Source organism: Lutra lutra, chromosome 7 (assembly GCF_902655055.1).
Source record: "Lutra lutra chromosome 7, mLutLut1.2, whole genome shotgun sequence".
Lineage (NCBI taxonomy): Eukaryota > Metazoa > Chordata > Mammalia > Carnivora > Mustelidae > Lutra > Lutra lutra.
This window is the reverse complement of record NC_062284.1, coordinates 70850987-70866346: the sequence shown is the minus strand read 5'-3', so window position 1 is coordinate 70866346 and position 15360 is coordinate 70850987. Positions and strand designations below refer to the sequence as shown.

The window sequence follows — 15360 nt, the reverse complement described above, 5'->3', positions numbered from 1 at the left end:
GGATTTTCTGAATGATTATTCCTTACACAAAGGAAGATTACTCATTTTTTTTATTTTTTTTTAAAGATTTTTTATTTATTTATTTGACAGAGAGAGATCACAAGCAGGCAGAGAGGCAGGCAGAGAGAGGGGAGGAAGCAGGCTCTCCGCCGAGCAGAGAGCCCGATGCGGGGCTCGATCCCAGGACCCTGAGATCATGACCTGAGCCGAAGGCAGCGGCTTAACCCGCTGAGCCACCCAGGCGCCCCAAGATTACTCATTTTTATATTTGATGTTGAATACGGTCACCTGGCTCTTACCAGCTCTAATAATTTGTTGATTCTCTTGGACTTTCTGTGGCCATGATCATATCCTCTGCGCTTTCCACTAAACACGCTGCAAACTAAGGAAGCCAAAACTCGGACGGGGAGCGTCTCAGAACATACCTGTTTCCGGCCCCTGAGGGCGGGGGAATCCAACCTGGGCGGACAGCTCGGCACCCCCGCCAGGTGGCCGCGCTGGCCAGGAGGAGGCTTGCTCCCTGCCCGAAGCCCCCGCCGCAGCCAATCGCGGCGCGGACCCGCCAGGCTGGCCGGGAACGACCAATCGGCGGCTGCTCTCCTCCAGAGGCCGCTACGCCCGGGGGAAGGTGAGAGTAGTCGGCCGCTGGAAAACTGCCCCGGCAAGATGGCCCAGCGCTGATTTACGCGCCGGCCGCGCCGACGGTCACTCGTCCCCGAGCCTCGGAGCCTCCCGCCCGGCCCCCGAGCCTAGAAGCTTCACAGCCCTCGAGCTGTCCTGGCCTGGCTCGCCCATGGCGGTGGCCGCGCTGTACACGCAGGTACCTAAGGGCGGGCCCGCGGGAGGGAAGGTGGCCGGCGCTAACGCTGACTGTACCTGGCGCCCAGGCCACACCTGCGCACCTGGAGCGCTCGCCGTAAGGAAGCGCGGCGGAGGGCCTGGCGACCGGCAGCACCAGAGAGTCGCTCTCCGAGGGCTCTGGTCCCTGGCCGCGGGGCAAGCACCCCCTGGGAGCCTGGGTCCCCTCGGGATGGGAAGACCAAGTGTGAGGGGCTGCCTTCCCCGACCCGAGCTTCCCGGTGCCCAGGGATCGCGCCCCCTGTCCCCCGCGCCTCTCCGCCCCCTCCTCCGGAGCCACAGGTGGAATCAGAGTTGCCCACGGGGACATAGAAATCTCAGACCCCGGCGATTAGTAGTATCCATAATCTTCCTGACCTTCCTCGGAGCCCCTGAACAAGAAGCTTAGGACTACAGTATTCAGAATGCTTTTTAGAATTCCTGGGTCTTCAGAAATGCCTGCACGTGCATTTAAGTTCATCTCAGGTCCCAAGTGGCAGCTGCCTGGGCGTTATGAGGCAAGCTTCAGCCGTAGGGGTTGAGGGCTTCTGTGAATCCCGAGGCCACGGGCTCTTCACCTCACACACATTGCTTTACAATTTATAAAGCACCTTTCACATACACGCTGATTCTGGGAGTCACTCTAGAGCATTTCTTGCAAACTATGTCTTCCCCAGGGCTGAGGGCTCCACCCGTTATATAGAAAGATAGCATTCTTTGGGGGCGCCTGGGTGGCTCAGTGGGTTAAAGCCACTGCCTTCGGCTCAGGTCATGATCCCAGGGTCCTGGGATCGAGCCCCACATCGGGCTCTCTGCTCAGAGGGGAGCCTGCTTCCCTTCCTGCCTCTCTGCCTACTTGTGATCTGTCTGTCAAATAAATAAATAAAATCTTTAAAAAAAAAAAAAAGAAAGAAAGATAGCATTCTGGCACACAGGACCTCCTGAGACAAGCTTGGCTAATTATTTGGATAAAAAATAATTTGAAAAAAAATTTTTTTGAATAGCCATAAAGTCGGATCCTCTCACACCGCAGCGGAGTAGACTCTATGGTTGCTAGTATTCCGATGGCTAAGACTAGAATCTATCCATTTCCCCCTGACACATGCCCTCAGTTTATATTTTAAAAGACACTTTGCTATAGATACATACGATAGTTATAAATGTTTCAATGGTTTTTCCTTCTACTTTGCTGAATTAATAATACAAGTACAAATCATCCAAACATTACTGTGCCCTCTAACACATTTCCATTAACTAGAGTTCTAAATGGGCACTGTTTGAACTTCCACTATTCCAGAAGAGTTTACCGCTGAGCATGTGAGCCCTCAGATATCCAGCAGGGCTTCTGAGGTCCTCAGCTTACTGGAGGTAAAAGAAAATTTTGGAAAAAGGCAATGCTTGGAAGATATTTTGGAGTACAGAAAACTGTTGATTAACTTATTTTAGATAACTGGTTTTCTAGAAGCAAAAATACACAAATTAAGCTTTTGTATCATCAAGTGCCTTACACCACAAATATTTTTAAATACCAACTAGGTAGCAGGTATAATATAGGAAAACTGATATGGAAGAGTTTTCTAGAGAAGAGCTTGGATGGACAGAGAATCTGAGATTCCCAGAGCCAGAAGGAGCCCTGAGGGCCATCCCTTCTCACTTTGTATCCAAATAGGCGCCTCTGTCCCAAGGCTGCCTCGTCCTTTCCAGGTGGTTAGTCAGTCCCCATAAGGTCAATTGCAGAGGTGGGAAGTTTTTATAACTGTTTAGGTTTTAGACAGCGTGTTTGTTAATGAGTTTTCCTGAATGGAAACAAAATCTAAGCCCTCTCCCTTGCTTCCCCATCACTTCCTGCAACATTCCCCAAGTCCACGGATCTAGCCATTTGTCCTTGAAGGCCAGCACACAGGGTTGGCCTAAGTCGACATTCGTGTCCGGGGACCCTTGGCCATCTTTATGTCCCAGGAGTGCTGCTTCTTTGCCCAGTTTAAGCCACACAGCATTTTAAAGCAGCCTGAACCCCATTTCTGCACCCAGCGGCAAATAGTGACACTGCAGCAGGGTGACGGGGCGGAGGTGGCTCTCCGTGGGTGACAGCCATACCACCCCTGATCTGTAGGCTACCCCGTTCACTCACGTCATACTTCACACTGTTACCTGCCTGCCCCCTGTTGAACCTTCCTTCTGGCATATGCCTTGAAGACAGATATATTATCAGCCATAAAACATTTGTTTAGTACTTTCTGATTAAAACATTGTGCTTGGGGGAGGTTAGAAAGATTTTTTTTTAAGTGATAGATAGAGAAATGTCGAATAATTCAGTTTGCTAAAGCCCTGCAGGGATGGAGGAGCCTGCCGGTGATAGAGCTGAGACGAGAGGGTCACAGTGGCTGAAGAGTTAGGTCAGAGCTTTATACTCTGGCGCAGATTTTGAGCATGGGAAGACGGGACCAGGGCTGTGTTTGAGGAAGTGGGGTATGCCAGCTGTACCCATGGGACTCAGGGGGCTGGATTTTCAGGTCATCCTAAGTATCAGGGAGAGAATTAGGGCTGCCATATTGGACAGGGTGAATGGAGGCAGAATCCAGAGCGTGTGTGGAAGTAGGTGATGATAGGAATGGACTGGGTCGAGGGAGGAACCAGGGATGACGTGGATTTCAGGGTCTGGATGATTGAGAGCAGGGGATGCCATGAACACACTGAGGCCCACGAGGAGGAGGTGAGCTTAGGAAGTCAGGAGGCAGACTTTGTCCCTGCAGGGCTTGAGGCGATGAAGGGGTTTCCCGGGGCCAGTGCCCTGGGGGGTTAGAGGTTGGTGGGGAGGTTGCACCAGAGTCTTCTGCCCCAAGGTAGGAATTGAAGCCCAGGCAGTGAGAGCCTTGCCAAGGGAGAGAAGAGAGCCAAGACAGTTCATGGAGGAACAAAACTATTCAGAGGGTGCCCAAGATGGAGCTGTGATAAGGAGGAGGATGTGGGAGAGCTGGCATGGGAGCCACAGGGAGAGAGGTTCTGAGAAAGAGGGGACTCCTGGGAGGAAGTGCTGAAAGTAGCAATTGCTACTGGAGGAAGTGTAAAATGACCCTTCTCTTTTCAAAAGCTATTTGGCAACATGCCCTAGAAATCTTGAGAGCATTTCTCTTTGAGAGAAACTGGTTTGGCCATTCACTCTTCGAACCCTCTGGAAGCCCCTGTCACTCTGAGACTCACTGACTAGCCGCAAGGTCCTGCCTCTGCATCTCCCCACTGCTCAGCTCCTGCTCCGCAAACCTCTGGCAGCCCTTGGTGCACTCCTGCCCATTCGACACTCTATGCCTTAGCTTGCAGGGCTCTCTCCGCCTGAAATGACTGCTTTGCTCAGCAGCGCCTCACCTTCCAAATTCAATTTGACAGTGCCTCTTCTCTCTCTTTTTTTTTTTTTTTGTAGTTTCAGAGGTAGAATTTAGTGATTCTTAAGTTACATATAACACCCAGTGCTCATTACATCACATGCCTCCTTAATGCCCATCACTCAGTTACCCCATCTCCACATCCCCCTCCTTTTCCAGCAACACTCAGTTTGTTTCTTGCAGTTAAGACTCTCATATGGTTTGTCTCTCTCTCTGATTTCATTCTTCCGTCCCTTCCCCTATGATCCTCTGTCTTGTTTCTTAACTTCCACATATGAGTGAAATCATATGACGATTGTTTTTCCCTGATTGACTTATTTTGCTTAGCATAATACCCTCTGGTTCTATCTGTGTTGTTGCAAATGGTAAGATTTCAAAAAGAAATAAAAGGTATCCAAATCAGCAAAGAAGAAGTCACACTTTGGCTCTGCAGACAACATGATACTTTATGTTGAAAACCCCAAAGATTCCACCTAAAAATTGCTAGAACTCATTCAAGAATTCAGCACAGTGTCAGGATATAAAATCAATGCACAGAAATCAATTGCATTTCTGTACACTAACAATGAGACAGAAGAAAGAGAAATTAAGGAATTGACCCTATACACAAGTGCACCAAAGACTTTGAGATACCTAGGAGGAGTGTCTCCTGTGAGAAATCTTTACAACCAGCTCCACTATCTGGGCACCTTTCATTTTGACTTGTAAGCACTCATTTTCTTTTTTTTTTTTTTTAAGATTTTATTTATTTATTTGACAGAGAGAGAGAGAGACACAGTGAGAGGGAGAGGGAGGCTTCCTGCTGAGTAGCGAGCTGGAGGCAGGGCTCCATCCCAGGACCCTGGGATCATGACCTGAGCCAAAGGCAGAGGTTCAACAACTGAGTCACTCAGCCCACTCTCTCTTTTTTTTTTAAAGATTTTAATAATTTTTTCGAGAGAGTGAGCATGAGCAGGAGGAGAGGTAGAAGTAGAAGGAGAAGCAGACTCCCTGCTGAACAGGGAGCCTGATGTGGGACTTGATCCCAGGACCACGGGATCATGACCTGAGCCGAAGACAGATGCTTAACTGACTGAGCCACCCAGGCCCCCAGCTTGTAAGTGCTTATTAACTTTGTGTTCCCCTATTGACCGAGAGTTTCTAGAGAACAGGGAACAGTGGGTCTCAATAAGCATTTTGTGTACATGCATCCATGAGTTTTTCTGCTTTCAGAAAGAGCTGTGAGCATGAAGAAGATGATGATGGTTGCTTTTATCTCGCAGCCATGGAACACTTCTCATGTGCCAGATGCCATGCTCACTACTTTATGTGCCTTCTTTCATCTGAGTCAACAATGTTATGTGTAGACGTTGTTATCCCAATTTTACAAATGGCTCAGATTGAGTAAATTGCCTAAAGTTGCATAGAAGTGGAGGAGGAAGCCGGATTAAAAACCTGTGTTCTTAACCACGTTGTCACAAATGGCAAGATTTCATTTCTTTTGATGGCTGCATACTATTCCATTGTGTATATATACCACATCTTCTTTATCCATTCATCTGTTGATGGACATCAAAAACCTGTGTTCTTGGGCGCCTGGGTGGCTCAGTGGGTTAAGCCGCTGCCTTCGGCTCAGGTCATGATCTCAGGGTCCTGGGATCGGGTCCCACATCGGGCTCTCTGCTCAGCAAGAAGCCTGCTTCCCTCTCTCTCTCTCTCTCTGCCTTCCTCTCCGTCTACTTGTGATCTCTCTCTGTCAAATAAATAAATAAAATCTTAAAAAAAAAAACAAAAAAACAAAAAAACAAAAAAAAAACCTGTGTTCTTAATACCTTCCACTACCACAACTGTGGTTCAACCACTTTCACCATCTTCCTCCTCTTCTCCCTGTTCTCTCAGAGGACTCATGGGAAGTCCATCCACTTCATAGCTGAGCATATGATCTACGTGTGTGTGGGCTTTGCTTTTTTTTTTTCTTCATCTAAGATATTGATGAAAGTGGTAAATGGGTGGTGAGGCAGAGAGCTCTATGGCATGGCTCTAGAGATCTTTCTTAAATTGTTCTGGCTCATTAATCAGGACTCAGGTTATAATTGGTTTTGCCACAGATTCACAAATTATATTATCCTTCAGTCATCTATTTCTCTTGCTTCTATATGAGGAACTCACAAGACATCTTCAGGGAAGTTTTGCTGGAACTCAGATGTGCAAGGTCAGGAGAAGCAGTTCAAGGTCTCTAAAATAAGGTCAAATTTCAGTCTAATGACTTTCCATTTGGCTATTTTAAGAAGCTTTTAGATTTCTAGGTATCATTAACAACTCTGGAAAATTAGATTTATCCATTGTATTATATATGGGTACTTCAAAAGAGTTAAAAAAAAAAAGATGTAAAAACTAAAATACCAAGCTTAGTCTTTTTTTTTTTTTTAAGATTTTATTTATTTGACAGAGAAAGAGCACACACAAAGCAGGGGGAAGAGCAGGCAGAGGCAGAGGGAGAAGCAGGTGCCCTCCCACCCCAAGCAGGTAGCCCGATGCAGGACTCAGTCTCAGGACTCTGGGATCGTGACCTGAGCTGAAGGCAGAGGCTCAACCAACTGAGACACACAGGCGCCCCCAAAGCTTAGTCTTTAATTGGTGCAACTAAACTGGGAATTTGAATTTTTGTTCAGTGGATGTTTACGGAGTAGGGAAGTCTTTGTGTCAGGTTCCAGGGTACAAAGATGAGACTCTTGAGGCTCAAGTGCCAGTGGAGAAGATGGGAAGCTACCCAGAAACCTGGAGAAGGGTCAGAGAGAGAGAGAGCTCTAAAGAGGAAGCATTCAATCCTGTTTGGGGTAGAGGGTTGACAGGGTAAGTGCTGCCAAGGACAGGAGTTGTGAGCTGAATCTTGACGTCTCAGAGCAGTTTGCTCACTGGCAGCGAGAGGAGGAGTAGAACTGGTGGTAGAAGGAAGAGAGCCAAGGAAGGGCTTGGAATGTTCTAGAAACTGCTAGTGGTGACAGCTGGCAGAGGGTGGACTGAAGAGGGAGAGAAGGCTGAGTAGGAAGATGGGCCAGGACAGCGGCTCCCCACGGCTGGCTGTTCATCAGAGTCAACAAGGGAGGGGTGGTCTCAAAGCTTTCATCTTGTTGGACCCCACCCATGGAAATTCTGATTCAGCTGTGGATGAGGGAATCTGTACAGCCACAGAAACCTGGTGTTCTGCCTCATTGAGGAAGCCCTTAGCAGACTGTGGCGTCTGTCAGGGGAAGATTGGTGGGGGCTGGGAGCAGGGAATTGATCGATGGTTATGGCAGTGGTGGGTCGATGGGACAGACAGGTGAGACTTGTTTTTTTTTGTTGTTATTTTAGGTGAGACTTGTTTAAGATGTAGGCTTTCCAGCACCTGAGGACCATTTGGTTGTTGGGGGTGGAAGGAGGGAAGGGGGTCCAGCACTTGGGACTTGGGGGTCCCAAGTTTCTGACTAGACGGTTATGAGAACTGAGGTTTGGCGGGGTATGTAATGATCATTAGAGCTTGGAATTTGTGAGCGTCTGAGGACATTTAGGGGCTGGCATCTGGAGACCACTGGAAATATGCTCTAGACCTGTTGAGAGATCTGGGCTGGAGGTCTCTGGTGGACAGGTACCAGGGCAGTTGCCAAAGCTGTGGGAGTGGAGGACACTCTAGAGAAAGCCTGTCAGGAGGAGGGCCTGGGAAGGACACTGGGAGACAGAGGGGATGCTGGGGAGCCTGGGAAGGGCTTGGAGGGACAAGGGAAGGGGAGGAGAGGGAACATAGTATCGCTGCTCTGGCCTGGTTGACTGAGAATGTGGAGATTCCCTTCCCATCCAGAGAGCTGCTGGGAAGGAAGCTTGTGGTGTCCCCTATTCCATGTGAGGTCGTCGGTCCTTTTTGTGGCCAACAGCCTCAGATGCCTTCCAGTAGGCAGGCAAGGAGACAAGATGCCCTCTCCTTGGCTGAGCATGTGGGGTGGGGGATTCGGCATTTCCCGGGGACGTATTACTTCCCAAGGGTCGTGCTCCTGAAGGCTTTCCCTCATTGTCACGCCTCCCTTGGCTTGGAAGTTAGGGGACACACGGTCTCCCTCCATGGGAGAGTGTTTACAGGCAGGACACGGAAGGTGGGCCTCCCTGCTCCCCGGCCCCCTAGCAGGCCTGTCCCTGGCGGGCTTGGCAGTAGTCTGAGTCTGAGGCTCCTGCTCCACAGGAAGGAGTCACACCGGGGAGGTCACATGAGAGCCGGTCACATTGTTTGCACAGGCTGCTGTTTGTTTGCCTAAATGCTGCAAAGTGAGCTCTTCCTCCCGGTTAAAGCGTTAAGGCCTGGCTTTGTGGGTCAAAGAATGTGGAGAAGGAGGGAGGGACCCAAGGGTGTAACTGACATGGAACTGGGTAAACTTTGTCGTGTTTACTTACCAGGCTGGGTTGCAGCCACGGGGCCTTCAAAGACTGGCAGCATTGCTTGGCGGAGGCACCAGGCCTGGCAGGTGTGGGCGGCCTGGGGAGTCAGGGGCCATCGAGACCATTTGTGTTTCCTCCACAAGAGAAGCAGACTTTTTGGTTCCAGGGTCCTAATACTGCCTTCCATTTAATACTGCTTTTGGCCAAAATAAGCCGGTGAAACTAATCAGCCTGTGCACTCTCAAGTAGATGGTTACAGATGAGAGCTCAAGATTCTTTTCTTTTCTTTTTTTAAATATTTTTATTTATTTGAGAAACAAAGTGAGCGGGAGGAAGGGCAGAGGGAGAGGGAGAAGCAGGCTCCCCTCTGAGCATGGAGCCCGAGGTGGGACGTGATCCCAAGACCTGGAGATCATGACCAGGGCTGAAGGCATATGCTTAACCGACTGAGCCACCCAGGTGCCCTGCCTGAGAGCTCAAGATTCTTCTCAAAGTCAGATCATATAATGAAATTTTATTTAACTCGTTCATGTAATGAGTAGTTCAAAGTAGGAGTCGCAGGCCCTGGCTCCATGGAGTCCTGGCTTTCGTGACTTTGTGTGGTGTTCAGTGAATTACTGGCCTCCCTGAGCTTAGAGTTTGGGGTCAGGAAAACAAAAGGCTTAGACTGGCTCAGTGACTTTAACATTCCTTCTCAGAACTCCTGGCTTCCATGGGAGGATGCCGGGGATGTCAGCTGCGGCGCCCAGCTCAGAGCCTCCTCAGGACGCCTCCGCTGTTCCTGTCTCACGTGGGAGGCTGGCCCCATTTCATCTGAAGCAAGCCTTCTGTGGCTTTAAAAAGAGCTTTGACAAACAACTTGGAGTAGATGATCTCCCAGGACCCTTTTAGTTCTAAAATTCTCTAGTGGCAGGGGTGCCTGGGTGGCTCAGTCGGTTGAGGGTCCGACTCTTGATCTCAGCTCAGGTCTTGATCTCAGAGTTGTGAGTCTGAGCCCTGCGTTGGGCTCCATGCTTGGCTTGGAGACTACTTAAAAAAATAATAGAATGAGGGGCACCTGGGTGGCTTAGTCGTTAAGCATCTGCCTTTGGCTCAGGTCATGATCCCAGGGTCCTGGGTTCGAGCCCCACATCGGGCTGCCTGCCTGCTTCTCCTTCTCCCATTCCCTCTACTTGTGTTCCCTCTCTCGCTGTGTTTCTCTCTGTCAAATAAATAAAATCTTTCAAAAAAAAATAGAATGAAATGAAATAAAATTCTATAGTGGCCAACTCTTGATGCATTGGGATATGCCATTAATGATTTCACTTACGAGGTTAGCAGTGTTTTTGATAGCAAACCCGAGGTAGGAAGTGGTAGCATGTGGAAACAAGTATGTGTGTGTGGGGGGGGGGGTGTGCCTGTGTGTTTATGAGGCTTCTGTTCATGTTTGCGTGGACATGTGTATCTGAGTGTGTATCATTGCCCGCCAGGTCATTCTTCTGTTTTCTCTGTCCCTATGTCTGAAATCTTACCCATCCGGTGACTCATGTCAGCAAGCTCCTGCAGACTCCCGCCTAGCTGTCAAGAATTAAAGCAAACCAAATAAACTAGGGACTCGGGACTGATACCCAGCCACTGAGATGCATATATATTTCTTTGCTTAAATAAGCCAATTATTAACTGATAGGTAAATGGATGTGCTCCTTAATCAACTTTGCCCCAGTCTAGTACTGGCATTCTGAAATTTGTTTTACTTTTCTTTATTTCTTCCAACATCAAACGATTTTTAGCATACAATAAAGTTGAAAGGACTTTATAGTGACCAACTGTCCTACCACCTGATTCTACCATGAACGTTTCACCATATTTGTTATATGTCTATCCATCTTCCTATCCTTCTGTCCAGTCCTCAGACCCTCTTACTTGTTGAAGCATTTTAGAGTAAATCACATGCCTCAGTACATGTCGTCCTAAATATATTAGTGTGTCTATTGTTAAGAGTTTTATATTTGTTTAGTTCTTTGTGTAAGATTTTCAAACAGTGAAACACCAGTCTTAGGTCTGTGTTCTGTGAGGTTTGAAAAGTGCTTACCACCTGGGTAACCCAAACCCCACCAAGGCATAGAATGTTGCCATCACCCCCAGAACATTCCCTTGAGGGCCTTCCCACTCACTTCCCAGCACCACCTACCCCCAGAGGCAACTACTGCTCTGACTCCGCCCCTTACCTTAGTTTTACCTGTCCTCGAACTTCAAAGGGATTCCCACAGAACATATTCATTGGTGGATGTTTCTTTAGCTCTGCCTCACGGTTTGGAGATTCGTCTACATTCTTGCTTGTATCAGTAATTGATTCTTCCTACTGGTAAATAGTATTCCATTGTGTGAATGTACCACAGTTTCATTTGTCTTTTAATTCATTCTCATATTAATGGACATCTAGTTTGTTTCCAGTTTTTGGCCAGTATGAATAAAGTTACTATCAAGATTCACATGCACGCTTTTTTGTGGACCTATATTTTGATATTTGCCTTTAAAGATTATTCTGATTATAAAGGTAAAACATACAAACTGTAGAAAATACGTAGAACTGTACCGAGGAAAATCAAAATGCCATGATTTTATTGCTCAGAATCTTTTTGTAACTCAAAACTCCTGAAGGTACAATCTTTCAACACAAACGAGTATTTCCTCAGTCAGAGGGTAGCGGTAGACCAGTGGCCCGAGGAGCAGAGGGATGCGAATATGCACATTTGCACATGCGGCTCTGGGTTAGGGGCTGGCTGGGTTAGCAGGAGGACCATGGTGACTTGAGAGCAAATGCCTTTCCTTCTTAGCAACCCAACACATACACATAATAGATGCTTATTAGCAAGTGTCGATGAAATGAACGAAGAGATGAATGGATAAACAGATGAATAGCCCTGCAGGGCAGTGTGAGATGTGGGGTCTGGGAGGAGGAGTAAGAGTAGTCCGTGGGTGCTGCCGACAGGAAGAGAGGAATTAACCATGGGCCCTGTGACAGACATGGAAGCCCCCTTGTCTCTATCTTGAGCAGCATTCAGGTGCCCCAGGTGGGTTCTGGAGAGTGAGCCTGTCTCCTTCCCAGTGTGCCAGTGTGAGTATTAGACACGCAGGTCAGGCTGCTAGGGCTGCCTTCAGTGGCCTGTGGCCTGGGTGGTGCTTAAACAGCAGATGCTTATGTTGTCACGGTTATGGAGGCTGAGAAGTCCAAGCGTGCAGACAGTGGCTTTTCCCATATGTGTTCTTGTGGCTTTTTTGGCGTATGCAGTGGGAGCTCTCGGGTGTCTCTTCCTACAAGGACACTAATCCCATCAGATCAGAGCCTTTTTACCCATTTAACTTTCATTACCACTTAAAGACGTTATCTCCAAATTCAGTCTCATTGGAGATTAGGGCTTCGAGATATGAATTGGAGGGGGATAGGTAGAGACATAATTCAGTTCATAGCAATGAGATTCTGCCTAAAGATTTATATACCAACACTGAGTCAGCTGTTGCAATCGCCTGTTGGGAGTGGAGCCCAGCAGCCGCAGCTGGCCTTCCACATTTCCCACAGTGGGAATCCTTGGCTATCCACCAGTGCAGTTAAGACTGAGGTAACACTACTCTAGCAATACTTCCATAGCATCTGGCAGAGTGCTTTCAACTACACAGCCTAATTTAACCTCCCAGCAAATGTGAAGTAGATATTGTACCCACTTTATGGATGAGAAAAATGAGGCACAGGAAGTTAAGTGTCTGGCCCAGAGACCCACAGCCCATCAGTGATGAACCAAATCCCTCTGTTTCAACTCTCATAGACAGCGCTCAGATCTTCCCATGAAGGGACTCATGATTTTCTTTCTAGTCCCAGGCTCTCAGTTTTCAAAGTATGTTTAGGATGCTTTGGGGATTCCATTGCCTATAAAAATGAAGCAACTAGGTGTGGGGCCTCACAGACACACTGAAGACTACCTCATAAGCAACAGTTAGGTAAAAGTATTCCTGAAGAAGGGACCGACTGAGCAGACAGAAAGATATCTCCCTGAGTCTAATTATCTTATGATCTGTGTATTTGTCTTCAAAGTTCTGAAATTAAGGCTGTTTTATTCTGTTGTTCAGTACAACAGGGTATGGATTCCTGATCCTGAAGAAGTTTGGAAGTCTGCTGAAATAGCAAAAGACTACAGAGTTGGTGACAAAGTCCTGAAACTCTTGTTGGAGGATGGAACGGTGAGGGTCCTTGCTGGCCGTGGCTGCCACAACATGTAAAGGGGTAGCTGGGCCACATGTGGAGGGCGACCTGTGGTCCCGTGGGAGTGGCCAGGTGGTGCTGTGATCCCCTCCTGTTTGTGCCACATGCCCAACATTCCCCTAATGAAAGCATCAAGGGCCCTGTGTCACCAGGGCCTCTCTCTGGAGTGAGACACAGGAAGCAGGTCTCTGTCCTGTGCTGCATCCCTAGGGATCCAGCATGGTGGGGAGAACACTGAAAAATGATCCGCCAGTTTGATTTAATGGGACTCAGCATAGAGTGTGAGCAAAGATGAGGAACTTGGAGGGAGGTGGTCTGAGCCCAGGGCAAAAACTGGTAGAGAGAAACATCACGATGGGAAGAGGAAGAGAACTAGAGGAGGGAGATAGAAAATAGGAAGGGGGAGGGAGGGATGGGAGAAGAACAAAAAGGAGTAAAATCCATCCATGGGTGGTAGAAACAGACAAGCACTGGGACCGCCAGGGGTTCCTGTGGCAGGGTGATTGGGGAAGTGATGGGAGGTGGGATAGGAACGGAATGCCAGCTTCGTGTGATGTTCTGAGGAGCCTGTCCGTGCGGCTGGATCACATCAGCGGTGGCTCCTGTGCTCCGGGGTGCCTGTGAGCAGGTCCTCCCAAAGGTTGGATATGTCTTTTTATTGTCAGCTCCAGCAGATTTTACCATGACTTTAAGTATCCATTGTGAGTTGTCCTTGGCCGCCATACCCCATAGCTGTAATGACACCCCGACTGGATCCATAGTTAGGTGACCTTACTTTTTAGCTTCAAGTCCCTAGATGCAGAGCTGGGCAAAGGATTCATGTTCCATCTGGGTATTAGAGTTGGTGCAGAGAATATCATGTGAATATTAAAATGCTGGAAATTTTGAGTCATGCGCAAGGTCTCTGTAGAGACAGGACACAATATTTACAATGAGACTATCGTGGATTTGGGAGCTGTTTCCTGAGATCCTGGGAAGGGAGATGAGCATATGATCTTAGTGGTTAAGGGCACTCCCTCAAGAATCGTGCTACGGATTCAAAGCCTGCCGTGGCCACTCTCTAAGTCTGTAACCCTGAGTCCTTGGGTTTTTTCATATGCAAATTGGAGTTCCTAACAGCACGGTAGTGACAGGTTTGCTGCAGATCAAATGAGATGATCCGTGTGTGTGCGCGCACGTGCATGCGCATGCACGTGCAAACTCAAGAGACCGGCAGGAGGATGCTGTACTCGCATGGAACCTGCCCTTTCCCACCAGTGGCTCCTTGCAGCCTTGTTGAGCACATCCCATGTGCGGTCCAGGTTCTCATTAGGTAGCGTGCGGCTCTGGGAGGACAAATCTCACGACTTGCTGCTTTAGTCGTATCAGCAGGTCTTCAGGTGGCGACATTCCTGGCTCTGAACCTGAGCCCAGGAGAGGCAGGTAAGAGGGCAGCCGGCCAGACTGCTCCTTGGCTTAATCCTTCCTCTCTTCCATTAAGGACAAAGTCTGTTTTGTTCCTCCAACTGTTCATCTGATGTTCTTTACATACGGCCCTTCCCCCCAGACTCTCCTCTTTTTCTCTCTGTCTCTCATACACATACATACACACACTCATGCACACACACACACACACAGCAGCTGAACTTGGAAAGGAAGTTATTGATTTAAAATGATAACAGAAAAACTCAGGGAAAGAAAAATCATATGTGAGCAGCATTTTTCTTGATTTTATTCTCAAAATAAAAATGTGTAGATTGGGGCGCCTGGGTGGCCCAGTGGGTTAAAGCCTCTGCCTTCGGCTCAGGTCATGATCCCAGGGTCCTGGGATCGAGCCCCGCATCGGGCTCTCTGCTCAGCGGGGAGCCTGCTTCCTCCTCTCTCTCTCTCTGCCTGCCTCTCTGCCTACTTGTGATCTCTGTTTGTCAAATAAATAAATAAAATCTTTTAAAAAAAAAGTATAGATTAAGAATATTCTACTTGACCCTTATCTTTCATCACTCACAAAAATTAACTCAACATGAATTAAAGATTTCAATGTAAGACCTGAAACCATGACACTCCTAGAAGAGAACATAGGAATAAAGCCCCTTGACATGTGTCTTCGTGATGTTTTTTGATTTGACACCTAAAGCACAAGCGACAAAATGAAAATATAAGCAGGTGTGACTACATCAAACTAAAAAACCTCTGCCCAGCAAAAGAAACTATCCACAAGGTGAAAAGACAACCTACAGAAGGGGAAAAAAATATTTGCAAACCGTATATCTGATAAGGGGGTATTATCCAAAATATACTCATCTCTGGAATTTAAGAAACCAAACAGATGGGATGCCTGGATGGCTCAGTTGGTTAAGCAGCTGCCTTTGGTTCAGGTCATGATCCCAGCGTCCTGGGATCGAGTCCCACATCGGGCCCCTTGCTCGGCAGGGAGCCTGCTTCTCCCTCTGACTCTGCCTGCCTCTCTGTCTGCCTGTGCTCACTTGCTCTCTCTCTCTCTCTGACAAATTAAAAAAAAAAAAAAGAAAAAGAAACTAAACA

General features: G+C 48.0%; 1 protein-coding gene across 3 annotated transcripts in view; it reads left to right on the top strand.

Annotated features, from left to right (window-relative positions):
• Positions 1-545: 545 nt before the first annotated feature.
• Positions 546-15360, top strand: part of MYO5C (myosin VC) — a 92711-nt gene continuing 77896 nt past the window's right edge. For 2 of the 3 annotated variants that reach the window (XM_047736495.1, XM_047736494.1), the window contains exons 1-2: positions 639-820; positions 12708-12818. In XM_047736495.1, coding sequence (XP_047592451.1) covers positions 794-820; positions 12708-12818 — 138 coding nt within the window. In that variant the 5' untranslated portion in view covers positions 639-793. The other variant, XM_047736497.1, reaches the window with a different exon arrangement.